At 48.5% G+C, this 17,016-nt stretch overlaps 1 protein-coding gene across 1 annotated transcript in view; it reads left to right on the top strand.

Moving 5' to 3' along the window:
* The window catches only part of cckbra (cholecystokinin B receptor a), a 148,367-nt gene extending 133,591 nt beyond the window's left edge, over positions 1-14,776 (top strand). The window contains exons 4-5 of the mRNA XM_077246905.1: positions 10,970-11,097; positions 12,521-14,776. Of these exons, the coding sequence (XP_077103020.1) occupies positions 10,970-11,097; positions 12,521-13,041 (649 nt within the window). The 3' untranslated portion in view covers positions 13,042-14,776. The remainder of the gene's footprint in view (positions 1-10,969; positions 11,098-12,520) is intronic.
* The last annotated feature ends 2,240 nt before the right edge of the window (positions 14,777-17,016 follow it).

Here is a 17,016-nt window from a genome sequence, read left to right on the forward strand (position 1 = left end):
ATGTGCTGCTACATCTGTTTTAATTGTGTATATCTGTATAAAGAATTATAGGATTTGTTATAAATGATGTTAAATGAAAGGCTCTTATTATTTATTTTAAAGGAAGGAATTATTATTTATGTCAAAGGAAGGAATCACTATTATTAGTAGTAATTGGCTATACACCTTATCTGTGTGTGTGTGTGTGTGTATATATATATATTTTTTTTTTTTTTAAATACATTTTCTGATTTGTCCCCCACAGACATCAGATGAGAGCACACAGTCCCTGACCCAAACCCAGGCCAATACCACACAGCCTGGATCTCCTGACTCCCCTAATGTGCCACCACTCTGCACACCTGAAATTCCTCGCCGTACTCTTGCTCCAAAGAGAAGGGCTGAGCAAGATATAACTGACTATCAGCGCTGTGTGCTGAACGCCATCAGTAACAAACCAGATGAGGAAGAGCATTTTCTTTTAAGTTTAGTTGGTGCTTTGAGACGCCTTCCTCTACGCAGTCGATCTGAAGTTAATATCAAATTTCAACAAATATTACATGAAGCAGAATTTAACAATCAATAAAACACTACCATGCACACATAAACAAACATACAGACAAGACACACACAAACATGGCCTAATAGACTCACCAAATTACTACATGTAACAATCAATAATTTTATTTTTTATTTGGCAGTTTGATGCATTTATGAATGTGTACTACAAAGTGATCATTAAAATAATTATTAAAAGCATTCATCTTTTCCAGTCATTTATTTTCCTCTTTTGATTTTTAGACTACTATTTTATTTTATTCGTAATGTGTAGCTTGTTAGTGAAAGGAAATATGCTCATTTTCTAAGGTTATGGGTGGCTCTTAAAAGAGCCTTTTTTTTATTTTAAATTGGTGGTGGTCCTGGATGGTACTGATGGCAGTGGTCCTGATGGTGATGGGAGTAATTATGAGGCCTTAGATGACAGATTGCTGCCATGCAACTTCACCTGCTGGAGAGGAAAAGTAGGGGGTGTACCTTTGCCTTATTTCCAGTGCTTCCCTAGAGGCATTGTTGCTACCTGCTCGCTGGATGGGCTGCATGGCAAACTGTGGCTCTGATGGCAGGGGGACACAACTTCCTTCCTCTTCATCAGCATCCTCATAACGTAGGAAATTGTGAAGGATGCAAGTGGCCTTCACCATTCCTTTCAGGGCCTCTAGGACCAAAGAAAGATCCCATATAGGAACTGACGTGGGTCTTGAGGGGTTCATCCTTCTGGCTCCCCGAAGGAAGCGGATGACCAGCTCGTTCCCCACCAATGACTGGCCGTGCGTTGATTCAGCGAATGCTGCAACGGCCGCCACATAAACTTTAAGCGTGGAGGGGGACCTGCCCCTGTCCAACAGCTCTTGAAGGAACCACGATACCCCACATGTCCGTGGGTCCAGATTTCTATCGGCACACCATTTGGAGAACACAGACCATTTAGACGCGTAGAGCCGCCTCGTAGAGGGAGCTCTGGATTGCGTAATCGTGTTCATCACTCCTTCTGGCAAGACAACGGGTATCCGTTGATTAACCATACGTGCAGAGACCAGCGCTCTGGATGGGGACGCCAGATTGAGCCGCGGGCTTGAGAGAGAAGATCTCTCCTCACCGGAATTGGCCAAGGGGCTGTGTATGACAGCCGCATCAGCTCTGGGAACCAGATTTGGTTCTCCCGTCGCGGGGCTACAAGGAGCACCGAGTGGCGCATTTCCCTGACCCGTTTGATTACCTGTGGTAACAGAGACACCGGAGGGAAAGCATAGAGTGGGAGGCTGGGCCAGATTTGGGCCAGCGCGTCCTCGTTCTTTGAAAAAAATATTGGTCAGTGAGCGTTGTCTTTTTCCGCAAACAGGTCGACTTCCGCTTTGCCGAAAAGGCGCCACAGTAACTGGACTGTTTGGGGGTGCAGGGACCATTCCCCTGGGGGAACGTTGTTCTTGGACAGTTTGTCTGTGCTGTCGTTCAGATGGCCTGGCACATGCACGGCTCTCAGCGAGCGCAGAAATGCTGGGACCATACGAGGAGGCGTTTCGTCAGATCGCAGAGATTCTTGGATCTGACACCGCCATGACGGTTCACGTATGACACCACAGACATGTTGTCCGATCGGACTAGAACGTGGTGGTCTCGTATGAGCGGGAGAAAGTGCCTCTGCGCGTTCTCGACCGCTATTATCTCCAGACAGTTTATGTGAAGGCATTTCTCTCGGTCTGACCACAGGCCAAAGACCGGTCTGCCCTCGAAGAGAGCGCCCCAACCTAGGTTGGAGGCGTCCGTCGAGATGACCTTTCGATACGAGACGGCTCCCATCATCACCCCCCGCTGGTACCAGTCAGCCGCTAACCAGGGCTGCAGAGCTGAAACACAGCTCTGAGTCACTCTGATTCGTCTGCAGCCGAAAGCCCAAGCTCGGTGAGGCACTCGAGCATTCAACCAGCGTTGTAGCGGGCGCATGCGCAGTAGGCCCAGCTGAATCACTGCTGCGGCTGAGGCCATACAGCCCAGCATTCTCTGAAATTTTTTCAGAGAAGCGACGCTGCCCTTCTGGAAAGACGCGGCCAGGTGTCGAACATGGCGCGTGCGCTATGTCGATAAACGGGCCGTCATAGCCACAGAGTCCAGTTCCCTTTCAAGGGAACTTCGAGCTGCGTCAAACGCTGCGGGAAAGCCCCTGCGTTGTGCGTCATGAAGCACGTATGGAATCAGCCCAATGGAGAGATGAAACGTCATAGGCGGGTGACGTCATCGACCAGGAAACTATAAAGCACCCCAAAAACACAAGCGCATTAGCTTCTGTGCTTTCAGTCGCGCTACATGTGAATCTGTCCCTGTGTGATATTGTCTGTCTTACATACCCTGCACCACACAAACAATTTATCCCTATATATATATATATTGAGAGATTATGGCGGACGAACAGCAGTTTAGAAAGTGTGTTCCTCCCTGCTCGCGTTATTTAACGAGCGGGGATACACATGATCTTTGTGTTGTTTGTTTGGGAGTTCAGCATGCCCAGTTTGCTCTCGAGGGAGCAGACTGTGAGCATTGCGAGCGTTTGCCGTTAAGGACGCTCCGCTCCCGCCGATCGCTTTTTGAGGAGAGCGGTTCGGTGCGCGCTCCCCGCGGTTCGAGTCCCGCTTCTGCCGAGGCAGAGCGGCGGCGCTTATCGTGGGGATCGCAGATGGATCTCACAGCGGGGTTTGAGACGGGCTCTGCCTTATCTCTCCCTTCACCTGTGAGATCCAATGCCTCAGTCCCGGGTTCGGAAGCACGCGCTGCGGTTTCTTCCGCTCGGGCTGAGGCACCAATGCTGCAGCTATCCAGTTCTGAGGAACTTGATGTTGTTAGTGTTGAGGGAGATGTGGAGGATTCGCCACCCCACACTCCTGAGAGTGATGAGCTTATGGAGGTGTTAACAAGAGCTGTTGAAAAACTTAATATTGAATGGCCAGTGACTAGACAGGAGTCTGTTTCTAAATCAAAGTTGGATGAGAGATTTTTGCCGTCACGTGTGCAGCCTCCACGCCGGTGCCTGCCGTTTTTCCATGATCTCCACACCGAGGTGTCGAAATCATGGAGAAAACCGGTGTCATATAGAGTGTTTAGTCCCCAGACTTCAACATACGCTAATGTTATGGGAGCCAAGGCTCATGGTTATGGTGCTTTGCCTCGTGTGGAAGAGACGCTTGCGAGCCATCTCTCCCCCGAAGCAGCATCATCTTTTAAGGCACCGGCATTACCCACCAAGCCTTTAAGAAACACTTCGGCTTTGGTGGGTAAAGCATATTCGGCAGCAGGTCAGGCTGCGTCATGTCTGCATACTATGTCAATCTTGCAGGCATACCAGGCTGATCTGCTAAGGGACATGAGTGAGAGTGAGGAGGTCAGTACTGACGTAGTTCGCGAACTGCGTCAGGCTGCTGATTTATCCCTGCGTGCCACCAGAGAATCGGCCAAATTAATGGGTCGTTCTATGGCAGCTCTGGTGGCCGCAGAAAGACATTTGTGGTTAAATCAGACTAATATTAAAGAGAGAGAAAAAGCTTTTCTTTTAGATGCTCCTCTTTCTCCCATGGGGTTGTTTGGTGATGCTGTGAATTCAGTTATCGATAAATTCCAAGAAGAAAAGAAACAAACTGCAGCTTTTAAAAAGTTTCTTCCCCTTAAAGTTCATGTCCCTGGGGCTGCTGGGCGGGAGCAGCCCCGGCCGTCTTCGAGCTCATCACATAGAGCGCAGCAGAGGCAGAGTGTCGCGTCTCGTGCTCCCCCTGCTGGACAGTGGGCTCAGCCGCGACACTCTCAGCCGAAGCCTTCTCCCAGTAGAACTGATCTGAGGACAGTTATATTGGCTAAGAAGGCTTCGGCTAAGAAGAAGTCCTGACGCCAAGCCGTTCAGGATGCTGAGGGTGGTCCCCACCGAGGCGGAAAGGTGTTCACCTCTTTTTACGGTGCCCATTCCTCCTCGGTGCCCTCAGGGGCTCGTTCTGCCAACCCCGCCTTTATGCCGGGGCACAGACGATCCCAGCGAGCGCTTTCCCGAGGGACGCTCGCTCCCTCTGAGGAGGGTCTCAGAGCGGTCAGACCAGTTGTTCCCTGCCGGTGCGCCGTTACAGGGCGCTGCGTCTGCTGCTCAAGTTACACCGGAGGCCAGTCTCGAGAGGCTGGTACCCTTAGTAGAATTTCTGGCAGAGTGGAAAAGCCTTCCAAAAATATCTCATTGGGTCCTGCAGACAGTAGAAAAGGGTTATGCTATCCAGTTCAGGTGTCGTCCACCAAAATTCAGAGGGGTTCTGCACACAGTGGTGGGCCCCGAGCAGGCTCTGGTATTGGAACAAGAGGTGAAAACGCTCCTTCAAAAAGAGGCTATAGAACGGGTTCCTCCTCCCAGTTTGGAGTCAGGTTATTACAGCCGATATTTCATCGTTCCAAAGAAGGATGGGGGGTTGCGTCCAATTTTAGACCTGCGCATATTGAATCGCTCGGTAGGGAAGCTAAAATTCAAGATGCTCACTATCAAGCAGATCGTGTCTCAAATCAGGTCCGAGGACTGGTTTGTCACGATAGATCTGAAGGACGCATACTTCCATGTGTCCATCCTTCCACAACACAGGAAGTTCCTGAGGTTCGCCCTCGGGGGCGAGGCGTACCAGTACAGGGTTCTTCCGTTTGGCCTAGCTTTATCTCCCCGCACTTTCACGAAATGCATGGATGCAGCACTAGTGCCTCTGAGGCTTCAGGGCATTCGTGTTCTCAATTACATCGACGATTGGTTGATTTTAGCTCAGACCGAGCAGTTGGCGGTTCGGCATCGAGATGTCGTCCTCGCTCATATCAGAAAGTTGGGGTTGAGGCTGAACGCAAAGAAAAGTGTATTATCTCCTTCCCAGAAGACCACTTTTCTGGGTGCCGTTTGGGATTCGGTATCGATGCGGGCGCGACTCTCTCCGACCCGCATCGCTTCGATTCTCTCAGCTGTGAAACAAGTGAAGCTAGGCCAGCTACTCACTGTCAAGCAGTTTCAGAGACTGTTGGGTCTGATGGCAGCAGCGTCCAACGTTATACCTTGCGGCCTGTTGTACATGAGACCGCTACAGTGGTGGCTCAGGACCAAGGGATTCTCCCCGAGGGGAAATCCGCTCCGCACGTTCAAAGTCACGCGGCGCTGCCTTCGTGCTCTGGTCATGTGGAGAGAAACTTGGTTCCTATCCAAAGGTCCTGTGCTGGGGGCTCTTTGTCGTCGCATAACGCTAACGACGGATGCTTCCCTCACAGGGTGGGGGGCGGTCATGAGTGGTCGCCCAGCCCAAGGTCTGTGGCAGGATCATCATCTTTCGTGCCACATAAATTGTCTAGAGATGTTGGCTGTGTTTCAGGCTCTGGAACACTTCCTAACAGACCTGAGAGGCCATCATGTGTTAGTTCAATCAGACAACACGTCGGTGGTCTCTTATATAAATCATCAGGGGGGCCTGCGGTCTCGCCGGCTTTACAAGTTGGCCCGTCAGATCCTCCTGTGGTCCCAAGGGAAGCTACTATCTCTGAGAGCAATGTATCTCCCTGGGTATTTGAATGTGGTAGCAGACTCCCTGTCGAGGCAGGGGCCGAGGCCAGGGGAATGGAGACTCCACCCCGAGGTGGTGGAGCTCCTTTGGTTGAGTTTCGGTCGCGCCGAGGTGGACCTATTCGCTTCCAAGGAGACCACTCATTGTCATCGGTGGTTCTCCATCACTCTTCCAGCCCCCCTGGGGTTGGATGCTATGGTGCAGCCGTGGCCGAGATCACGTCTGTACGCCTTTCCCCCGATTGCTCTGTTACCAGGAGTTCCGGAGAGGGTCCGCCGGGACGGGGTCGGTCTACTACTAGTAGCCCCGTTCTGGCCGGCCCGAGTATGGTTTGCGGACCTGATTTCTCTCCTGGACGGTTCTCCTTTGGAGCTCCCGGTCAGGAGGGATCTACTCTCCCAGGCGGGGGGCACGATACTTCACCCCCGCCCAGAATTGTGGAAACTGTGGGCTTGGCCTCTGAGGGGGCCCAGCTCATAGACTCCGGTCTCTCAACCGAGGTTGTTGAGACCGTTCTTAACTCCAGAGCTCCATCCACGAGGAAGCTTTATGCCTTGAAGTGGAAACTTTTCACTTCTTGGTGTGGAGAACACCTGCAGGACCCAGTTAACTGCCCAGTGGGTGCAGTGCTGGAATTCCTGCAGGAGCGCTTCTCCACAGGGTTATCCCCCTCCACACTAAAGGTGTATGTGGCGGCACTAGCTGCTTACCACGTCCCTTTCAGTGGAGTTTCTCTTGGGAGACACCCGCTTATAACTCGTTTCCTCCGTGGCACTTTGAGGCTGAGGCCAGCAGTTTGTACGAGGGTGCCGACTTGGGATCTGGCCATTGTATTAGAAGGTCTTTCCCTAGCTCCTTTTGAACCTATCGAAGAAGTTCCCGAGAAGTTTCTCACTTTTAAGACTATCTTTTTGCTTGCTATCTCTTCACTAAAAAGAATCGGAGATTTGCAGGCTCTGTCGGTTTCACCCTCGTGCCTGGAATTTGCACCTGGCATGGTTAAAGCTTTTCTGCATCCTAGACCAGGTTACGTTCCTAAGGTTCCTACTAATATTGTTAGACCTACGGTTCTGCAGGCTTTCTGTCCTCCTCCATTTATGTCATCGGACCAGGAGAAACTTAATTCACTCTGCCCTGTTAGGGCATTAGACGCTTATGTCCACAGAGTTGCCCTGTGGAGGAAATCAGAACAACTTTTTGTATGTTTCGGGCCACCCAGGAAAGGGTGTCCGGCGTCTAAACAGAGAATGAGCAAGTGGGTGGTTGAGGCTATCTCACTTGCTTATGAGTCGGCTGGCCAGCCTTCACCTTTGGTTGTCCGAGCTCACTCTACCAGGAGTATGGCTGCTTCTAAAGCTCTTTTGTCGGGGGTTTCCCTGAGTGATGTTTGTGATGCGGCTGGATGGTCTTCACCGCATACTTTTATTAAGTTCTATGACCTAGACTTAAGCTCTACCCCTGGGGCACAGGTGCTCTCGTCCTCTGTGCGCTAGTCTCACATGACGGTCATTTGGTCCTATGGCGACGTGGGTATTCGCGTTCCCGCAGCGTTTGACGCAGCTCGAAGTTCCCTTGAAAGGGAACGTCTCGGTTACGTATGTAACCCTAGTTCCCTGATAGGGAACGAGACGCTGCGTCGCTCCGCCATACTCCCGGCACTCCCGTTAGCGCTTCCTTCAAGCCTATCAGAAGCTAATGCGCTTGTGTTTTTGGGGTGCTTTATAGTTTCCTGGTCGATGACGTCACCCGCCTATGACGTTTCATCTCTCCATTGGGCTGATTCCATACGTGCTTCATGACGCACAACGCAGGGGCGTTCCCGCAGCGTTTGACGCAGCGTCTCGTTCCCTATCAGGGAACTAGGGTTACATACGTAACCGAGACGTTCTTTTCCCAGAAAGGAAACTGACTGACTGGGCAGTAATAAGCTCTTGGTCCAGTTGACCATGAGACCCAGGCTTTCCAGATGGCTGAGGAGCACTGTTCTGTGAGATATAAGTTCCATCTCTGACTGTCCCAGAATCAGCCAATAGTCCAAATAGTTCAGAATCCGCATGCCCTGATTTCTCAGGGGAGCGAGAGCTGCGTCCATGCCCTTCGTAAATGTACGGGGTGCTAAAGAAATGCCGAAACGGGAGGACGGTTTACTGATATACCTGACCGTCGAAGGCGAATCTCAAGATTGGCCTGTGATGGGGTATTATCTGAATCTGAAAGTAAGCATCATTCAGATCTAGAGATATAATCCAGTCCCTGGGGCGAATTTGCGCAAGGATTTGTCTGGTCGTGAGCATTTTGAATGGTCTTCTCATGAGAGCTTTGTTCAAATATCTCAGTTCTAAGATAGATCTTAGAGCTCCGTCCTTGTTGGGTACGAGAAAATAGCGGCTGTAAAAGCATGACTCGCTCAGAGAAGGAGGTACTGGTTCTATAGCCCCTTTGCATGGCAGTTTGGCTATATCTGCGCGGAGTAGGTGCGCTACTTCCGCTTTCACTTTCGTTCGGTCCGTGCTCGAAAGCGAGGGGGACGGCGAGCGAACTGTAGTGAATAGCCCTGTCTTATTGTGCTTAGCACCCATTCTGATACCCCTGGAAAAGCTTCCCATTCTTTCACATGTATAGCTAGGGGCAGAATGGACTCCGGGACCCGTTCGCCGCACTTCGTGGGCTCGGGAGACTGAACCGGAGGTGTGGGCGCTGTGCGCGCCCTCGATGCTTGGAATGCGGCAGCTCGCTGACAGCGATAGCTTGCTGTTTCACGTGTGGCTTCCCGATTGCTATGAATGGGGAACGTTTTGTGAGAACTTTGTGATGCGCGAGCAGCGCTTGGGGCGTGGTGTTTGTTAGTAAGCGTGAGCGCTCGTAAGTGGGCACGAGGCTTACATTCATAACCTGACCGATATGAGGATGTTTTGGCCGTGTGACAGAGCGGGCAGCGAGTAGGCGTGGGCACAGGGATGTGGGCACATTTCCTACATTCAACACTCGAGCGGCATTTGCCGGTTTTATGAGAGTGGGCTCTGTGTGAGACACGGGGGTATAGTGGTTTTGTGTAGGGTTAAACACTGAGATGTGGGCACAATTCCTACACTTAAAACACCTACAGCGTGAGCCGGATAACCAGGCATTATACTCTTTATGAGATTTCTCTGGGTCGCTGTAAAAATGGCGGTTGTGTGCAGGCGAGAGGGCTGAGATGCCGGCTCGTTGGCTGCTAAAAACACTGCTGCAGTAACCTTATCTGAGGGTACTTTGACGGTGGTCCGGCCGCAGCGGAACTCAGCCGTCTTTTCCTCTGTGTTGTTGCTAGGAGGACTTCGCACGCTCGGGTTTCAGCGACACTCTAGGCCTAGGCCCTCGTGGGGGAGGCGGCCTATGATGGCTGGACGAGCGGGACATAGGGAGGAGACGTGAGAGTGGAGTCTCGCGGAGAATGATGCATTCCACGATTTAGCAAGCACCGTGTGGAGCTCCAGCAGAAAGGGTACAGGCCTGGACGCGGGCGCTTGGGGGCGGCGATATAGGAAACAGCCGTCCATTCTGTTGAGCGCGGGCTCTCTCGGCGGTGACCACTCTAGGCCGAGCTGGTCGACGGCCATGGAGAGAAGGCGCATGAGCTCCGCGTCTACACCAGCACGTGTGCGGCTGGATTCCTGTGCCAAGGAATAGGCGGAGTGGTGAGAACCCGACTAGTCCTCACTGTCCAAGGCAAGGAGAGAGCAGCTGTCACCTGCGGCGTCGTCTTCCGCCTCGTCCCCTGCAGCGGCGGTAGTGTGGGCGGGAGCCGGTATCTGCGCGTCCGGGAGGGGGGGCGGAGAGGGTGAGAGAGAGGCACGAGGGAGAGTATCCGGCGAGCGCTTCACAGGCGCATCAATCTCCGGTTGCCTTTGAGAATGGCGCTTCTTCTTGCAGGGTTTCACGAAGGGTGGAGAGACAGCTTCAGGGTGGAAAACTTTGCGTCGAGCCCACAGGGTCATCATCGGAAGTTCCTCACAATGGACGCAGCCCCCCGACGAGAGCGCGAGGGCTGCGTGTTCCTGGCCCAGGCAGAGAGCGCAGATCACATGGCGGTCTCCGGCGCTGAGCGGGCTCGGCACGAGCCAAAGGAAGGGCGAGACATTTTGATAAAAAACGTCTCGTGCTCTTTTAGGAAAGTGTCGCAGCGGCGAACACGCACAGCAGAGCAAAGGATACTGTCGCCGGATAGCGTAGCAGGCACGGATGGCTGAAGGCGGCAAAATCGACCGGCTTCCTCAGACGCTTTCCTCTGCTTGCAGTCGCTGGATTCAACCGCGGCGGCTTCTCTCAGGATCAAGCGATGCGAAGAGCTTCACTGAAGAGATGAAAATCAGAGTTGCAGCCTCTGAGCCTGACTTTTATACGCTAAGCCACCCCCATTCTGGCGGGCTGTGACGCATAGAGCTTGAGCCTACTCATTGGGCGTGACGTCACGCCAGGCTCAGTGGTAGGCTGCTGCAGTTGCCGCAGAGCAGCCAATGAGCACGCTACATAGCCTGCTTTAGGTCTGATAGCTGCTTCACTGCGTTAACAATAAATACAAAATTAAGGATTATTTTTGGCTTCAATATCTCAAGAAAACAAGACTTTACCCGTAGCGTAAGCAACTTACGCAATACGAGAGAACCTCTTGTAAGAGAACTTCAACTGAACCTCATATCTTCTGGTTTTTACAATCCCCTTAAGCTTATGACGTTTTTGGAAAATGCAGCACAGTATGGTATCACCTCTAATCTCTCAGGTTCTCATATGTTTACTACTGAAATGTAGTCCTTTGGTTTCATTGTTATACTTACGGTCTTATCTGTATTGAATCACTGCCTTTTCATTTACATATATTTTGCTTTCTTTCTCTTTGTTAGGTACGTCTTGTTGCTCTTCATTCTATTCTTCATCCCAGGTGTGGTGATGATAATTTCCTACGGCCTCATATCCAGGGAACTTTACAGAGGGATTCAGTTTGAACTGGAGCAGAAGAAAGACTCTAGTGGTATGAATCTTTTTTTTTTCTTTGTAAAAGTCTTCACAGTAGTCTTCAGAGTAGTCTGAAGCATGCCTGTTCACCTTGATTTTACAGAAAACTACTAAAATATTACACTTGTTTAGCCACCAGGCATTTTCCATTTAACAAATGTTTTTTTGTGCTGCTAGCACTTGAATCTATTTAAACTTATCCTTTGGATGTTACCTGTGACTTGGATTTCCAGTAGTGAGCCAGTGAAACCAACATTTAAATATCTCTAATTCTGTATTGTTTACTGGCTATGGTGTTTACTGGATTCATGTGTGCCAAACAGCCAGTCAAAAGTTTTGTCATGTCATCATTTGAGACTTTTCTTTTTTACTGTTTTTGAATGATGTAACAGTTATGTGGCTTGCTTTCTTTGGCATTCTCAAAGGCTCAACAGACTATTGCCTTCTCTTCCTATTTTGCAGTAGAGGCTGCTTTACTCAAATCTCCCATGGTGAGGACTGAATGCACTAAGGTCGTGCTGAGTACCTCCCTGTGTGTTAAGGTTATTTGTGCACTGATGTGCTGGAAATAAGTTATTTCAGGGAGAATCTTTAGACAACTTCAGTGAGGTGGAAAGGGATACTTCTGAGGGCATTGCAGTTAAAGACCTCCACAGGTACCTTTTATTAGAAGTGTCCCTCAAAAAGTTGGCTACTATTTGTACCATTGCTGGGCTGTCAAATAAATGAGACTGGAAAAAAACGAGAGTGAATACTGAAGTTAATACTTTGGAGAACTCAGAGTAGGGACATGCAGAACAAGATCTTTAAATATTTAAACAGGCTACTGGTTATACAGGTTGTTATTTTCCCTACTTTGTTAATCCCTTGTATCAGGTCCATGTAGAGTGTTACAAGATACTTATATAAATTAACCTTCCCTTCCTCGTAATGTTATTGTGCTCTGCAAAACCCACATTATGCCATCCATCTACATTAAACCTCGGTGACACTAGACTTTTCTGAAGCTCTTGCTGTCATGCTCTAGGACTTCCGTGTTTAGTAAATATAGTAGTTTTTATACCACTGTACTACTTGTAAAGTATAGTATATATATATTTTTTAAATATACCATAAACTCAATACTTTCTTGCAGCACTGCTAATATGCAGCTTTCAAGCTTGTGTTCTTTGAATTCAACCAAGAGGTCAATCTGTGGCATTTAGATCCTCTGTTATTTACAGGTCTTCTCATTATACAGATTCAAAAGTCAGAGGATTTGAATGCAGAGGATTGTAACATTTCTTCCAGTGTCTTCATTTACTTTCATTCATGGGTATGAATGGAAGTCAATGGAGTGCAGATTACTAGTGTTAAACAGAAATAACATACATTTTCTTTTAAAAACGGAATAGAGTGAATGGACACCACCTTCATTTTTTCATTTCTTTTATTTACAGGCGTAAAGAATGGGTTGAATGGTGTAATGTCTCCTGGCCATGATGAGAGCGATGGATGTTACATCCAGGTCCCAAAGAAGCCCTCTGCTATAGAACTTTCTGCTCTGACCACCTCAGCAACCGTCAAGACTGACCGTCCACGGAGCAACACCTCAGAGACTAAGCTCATTGCTAAGAAACGAGTGATACGAATGCTGATCCTTATAGTTGCCATGTTCTTCGTTTGCTGGATGCCTCTTTACTCAGCCAACACCTGGAAGGCTTTTGACCAAAAGTCAGCCCAGCGCACTCTTTCCGGAGCTCCTATCTCCTTCATTCAGCTGCTGTCCTATACCTCAGCCTGCGTCAACCCTATTATCTACTGCTTCATGAACACCCGCTTCCGCAAGGCTCTCATTGCCACCTTTGGGTGTTGCTGGCGTCCGTGCCACAACCGGAGGAAAAGGAGGGAAGGTGATGATGAGATCACTGGGGTCACAGGGGTATCCATAAGTTCAGTTATACCACCGTTAGCACGGTAGGACAGTGTTAGCATTATCACTGCAGGTGTCTCCAGTTTGTTCCATGAACTCAGTGCTTGTGACATTTACTGCTTGTTTAGGAATTTAGATCACTAGGTGTGTTCTTTTTTTTTCATGGTGTCAACATGCTTTGTTCAGTGTGTCAGCGTTTATTTCTATTTGGTAAAAAATCCTCATTTGTCTGTTCTTTCTGGCCAAAGTCGGTGTGTCTTTCTATGGTTGTGTCTTCAACTTTTAGCATTGTGATACAATCAAAAGGTGCGGTAAATGGGATGTGCAAAGATGTAGCTTTATTTTTATTGTTTAAAATCTTATCATGCATGGGATTTGTTAGTAGGGAAATACCATAGAAATAATCTTGTATCTTTGATGTTATGGAACCAAATACTGCATGTAGCATGATCAAACAATAGAGTACTGGTAGATAGCTGCTTTCTGACTACAAAATGGTACAGCTTTTATTGTCTATTTTGAGTGTTGTGACGTCTGTATTTTTTCTTCACTGTTTTGTTAGTTGTAAAATAGAATCTTTGTCTTAATGAGCTTTTCTTACATGACCCCACTGAGAGTCCTTCTAGTGCATATTCTGATACTAACAGCATCATATGGTCTTGTAGGAGACAAAGTTTAATCTGTGCTCCTTTTTTGATGCACATCTCCTACAAGTTATCCTTCATGAAGATGTATCAGGTGGACAAGACAATTCAGACATCAACGGAATCAACGGTCTCTTGGAAATCTTCATCCCAGCTGATGTTACGAAATTGTAAATAAGCCGCATGACCAACGCTATCTCGCGACCAATTTGTACAAATTCGTACGAATGGTAAAAGGTGTCTAATTCTTACGATCTCACTCGTACGGATTCGTACAATTTGTCTAAACCCACATGATGGGTACACTGTAAAATCCAACAGTGATTCCAAATAAAACTTTTTAGTTAACTTTACTTAATGTCTTAACTTAATTGTAAAAAGCTAGTAATCTGTACTATTTACATACTATGATTTGTTTACTCAGAAAACCCAAGTTAAGATTAATTGATTGGTTTGAGTGCGGTTCCCTTTCAAGGGAACTCGAGCTTCGTTTGAGACGCGTGGGAGCGCTCTGCGTGATTACGTCGTGAAGCACGTGTAAAATCAGTCCAATGGAAGCCCGCTACGACATAGGTGACGTGATAGACCAGGAAACTATAAAGCAACCCTGAAATCAGACCGCGATAGCTTCTGCACCTTCAGCAAGCGCTCTCTGTATATCTGTCCTTGTCTATTTATTGTTGCATGTCAAGCCCAATATATCTATCATTATTATGGCGAGCAAGCAAGATTATAGACGGTGTGTTGTTCCCTGCCCTCGTTTATATACGGGTGGGGACACACACATCAGCTTTGTGTTGCTTGTTTGGGAGTGGAGGATGCTCAGTCAGTCCTCGAGGGGGCTGATTGTGAGCATTGTATGAGTCTATATATGAAACGTCCGCTCTCGCCGATCGTTCTTTGAGGAGGACGGTACGGTTTGCGCTCCCCGCGTGGGTCCCGCTGTTGCCTAGACACGGCGGCGACTCGCATTTTGGGGTTCGAAATCGGATCTGACAGCGTGGGTTGGGACGGGCCCCGCCCTATCTCAGCTTTCACCTGCAGATCCAGTGTGCTGCGATTTCCAGTTCTGAGGAATTGGTATCGTTAGTGTTTTGTTAAGAAAAAATGAACAAAACAAATAAAAATATTAAGAAAAAGGCAGATGTTTGATTTTTCAATAAATAGTCAGCTCATAACTCTGTTGAATAAAGAGGAGCTTTTAAAAGGAGGCTTTTCTAATGCTGTTGCTAGTTAAATATTTACTGGACAGCTGAACATTATGAGAGTGAAAATAAAAAGAGTTTATTAGATGAAATATATCTAAAAAAACAGGAAAACTCTGTATCTCAGCCTCCTCGTCGGGGACTACTGGTTTTTCCCTATCTCCACACTGAGGTGTCGAGATCGTGGAATAAACCGGTTTCTATTTTATGTGTTTAATACCCAAACGTCTAACTAGAGTAATGTTATGGGTATTAAGTATCATGGTATGACAGTGCCTTGGATTATAGAGACGCTTGCGAGCTTTTTCTCTCCCGAGTCGGCGTCATCATTTTTAACCCCGACGTTACCCACCAGCCATCTTTAATAATAAATAAATTTTATTAGGCAGTACTGGTGGGTAAAGTATTTAAGGACATAGATGAATGTAAGGATGTCAGCATTGACTCTATTCGAGAATATTTATATATATATATATATATATATATATGTGTTTATATGTATACGTTTTTCTGATATAAAAATAAAGAAAAAGAAAGATAAAAATGTCTGTTCTTCTGGACGCTCCGCTTTCAAGAAAACTAAACCTTTCAGCGGCGTTCCAGAGGTTTCATCCTCACCAATCTATGTTCCTGAAACTGGCATAGAGTACAAAGAAGAAGACCTGATGCCGAGGCTATCAGGCTTCTAAGGGTGGTCCCCTCCGGGGTAGGGACGGTTTTGAGAAATCGTTTCTCCTCGGCGCCCTCTGGGGTGCGACTCTCTGAGGAGGGTCGCAGCGCTGCCAGTTCGGTTGTTCCCTGCCGGTTCGCCGTTCAGGGCACCGAGGTATCAGCGTCCCCATACGATCCTCCGAGGAGGGTCGTAGAGCAGTCAGTTCGGTCTCCCTGCCGGTTCGCCGTTTCAGGGTGCCGAGGTGCCTGCTTTTTCCTAGGATCCTCCGAGGAGGGTCCTAGGAACTAAGCTAGTTAGAGGTAGGCAAGATCTGAGGACTGTCGTCATCTCTAATAAAGCTTAGACAAGAAGTCCTGTCGAATGAAAAAAAAAAAAAAGAGGGACGGTTTTGAGAAATCGTTTCTCCTAACGGCGCCCTCTGGGGTGCGACTCTCTGAGGAGGGTCGCAGCGCTGCCAGTTCGGTTGTTCCCTGCCGGTTCGCCGCTTCAGGGCGCCGAGGTGTCAGCGTCCCCGTGCAATCCTCTGAGGAGGGTTGTAGAATGGTCAGTTCGGTTGTTCCCTGCCGGTTCGCCGCTTCAGGGCACCGAAATGGTTGTTCAATCAAATCCAGAGGCCAGTCTCGAGAGACTGGTTCCCTTATCGGAATTTCTGGCAGCGTGGAAACTTCTGCCAAATATTTCTCTATGGGTCCTGCACATAATAGAAAAGGGTTACAGAATTCAGCTCGGTTCTCGTCCGCCCTGATTTCAAGGAGTCCTCCCCACGGTGGTGGACTCACAGCAGGCTATGGTAATGGAGCAAGAAGTACTGACACTTCTTCGAAAGGGAGCTATAGAAAGGGTTTCTCCTCCCAGCAGAGAGTCAGGGTTTTACAGCCGTTACTTCATTGTTCCAAAGAAGGATGGAGGGCTGCGTCCTATTCTAGACCTGCGCCAGTTAAACAGCAGGGTTCAGAAACTCAAGTTCAGAATGCTTACACTCAAACAGATTGTATCACAGATTCAGTCCGAGGACTGGTTTGTCACAATATACTTGAAGGACGCGTACTCCCATGTATCTATCCATCCTCATCACAGGAGGTTCCTGAGGTTTGCTTTCGGGGGCGAAGCATACCAATATCGGGTTCTTCCATTTGGCCTAGGTTTATCTCCCCGCACTTTTACAAAATGCGTGGATGCAGCTCTGGCTCCGTTGAGACTCCAGGGCATCCGCGTATTAAATTACATCGACGATTGGTTGATTTTAGCTCAGTCAGAGCAGGTGGCAGTTCAGCATCGAGATGCTGTTCTGTCCCACATAAAGAGTTTGGGGTTGCGGCTAAACACCAAAAAGAGTGTGTTCCTCCCTGCTCAGAGGACCACTTTTCTAGGTGTAATTTGGGATTCGACCACAATGCAGGCACGCCTGTCTCCTGCTCGTATTTCTGCGATTCTCACAGCCGCAAAGAATGTGAAACTAGGCCAGTCACTCACTGTGAAACAGTTTCAGAGACTGTTGGGT

Source organism: Siphateles boraxobius, unplaced genomic scaffold, assembly GCF_051911475.1.
Source record: "Siphateles boraxobius isolate OS27281-9 unplaced genomic scaffold, OSU_SipBor_1 29, whole genome shotgun sequence".
In the NCBI taxonomy this organism is placed as follows: domain Eukaryota; kingdom Metazoa; phylum Chordata; class Actinopteri; order Cypriniformes; family Leuciscidae; genus Siphateles; species Siphateles boraxobius.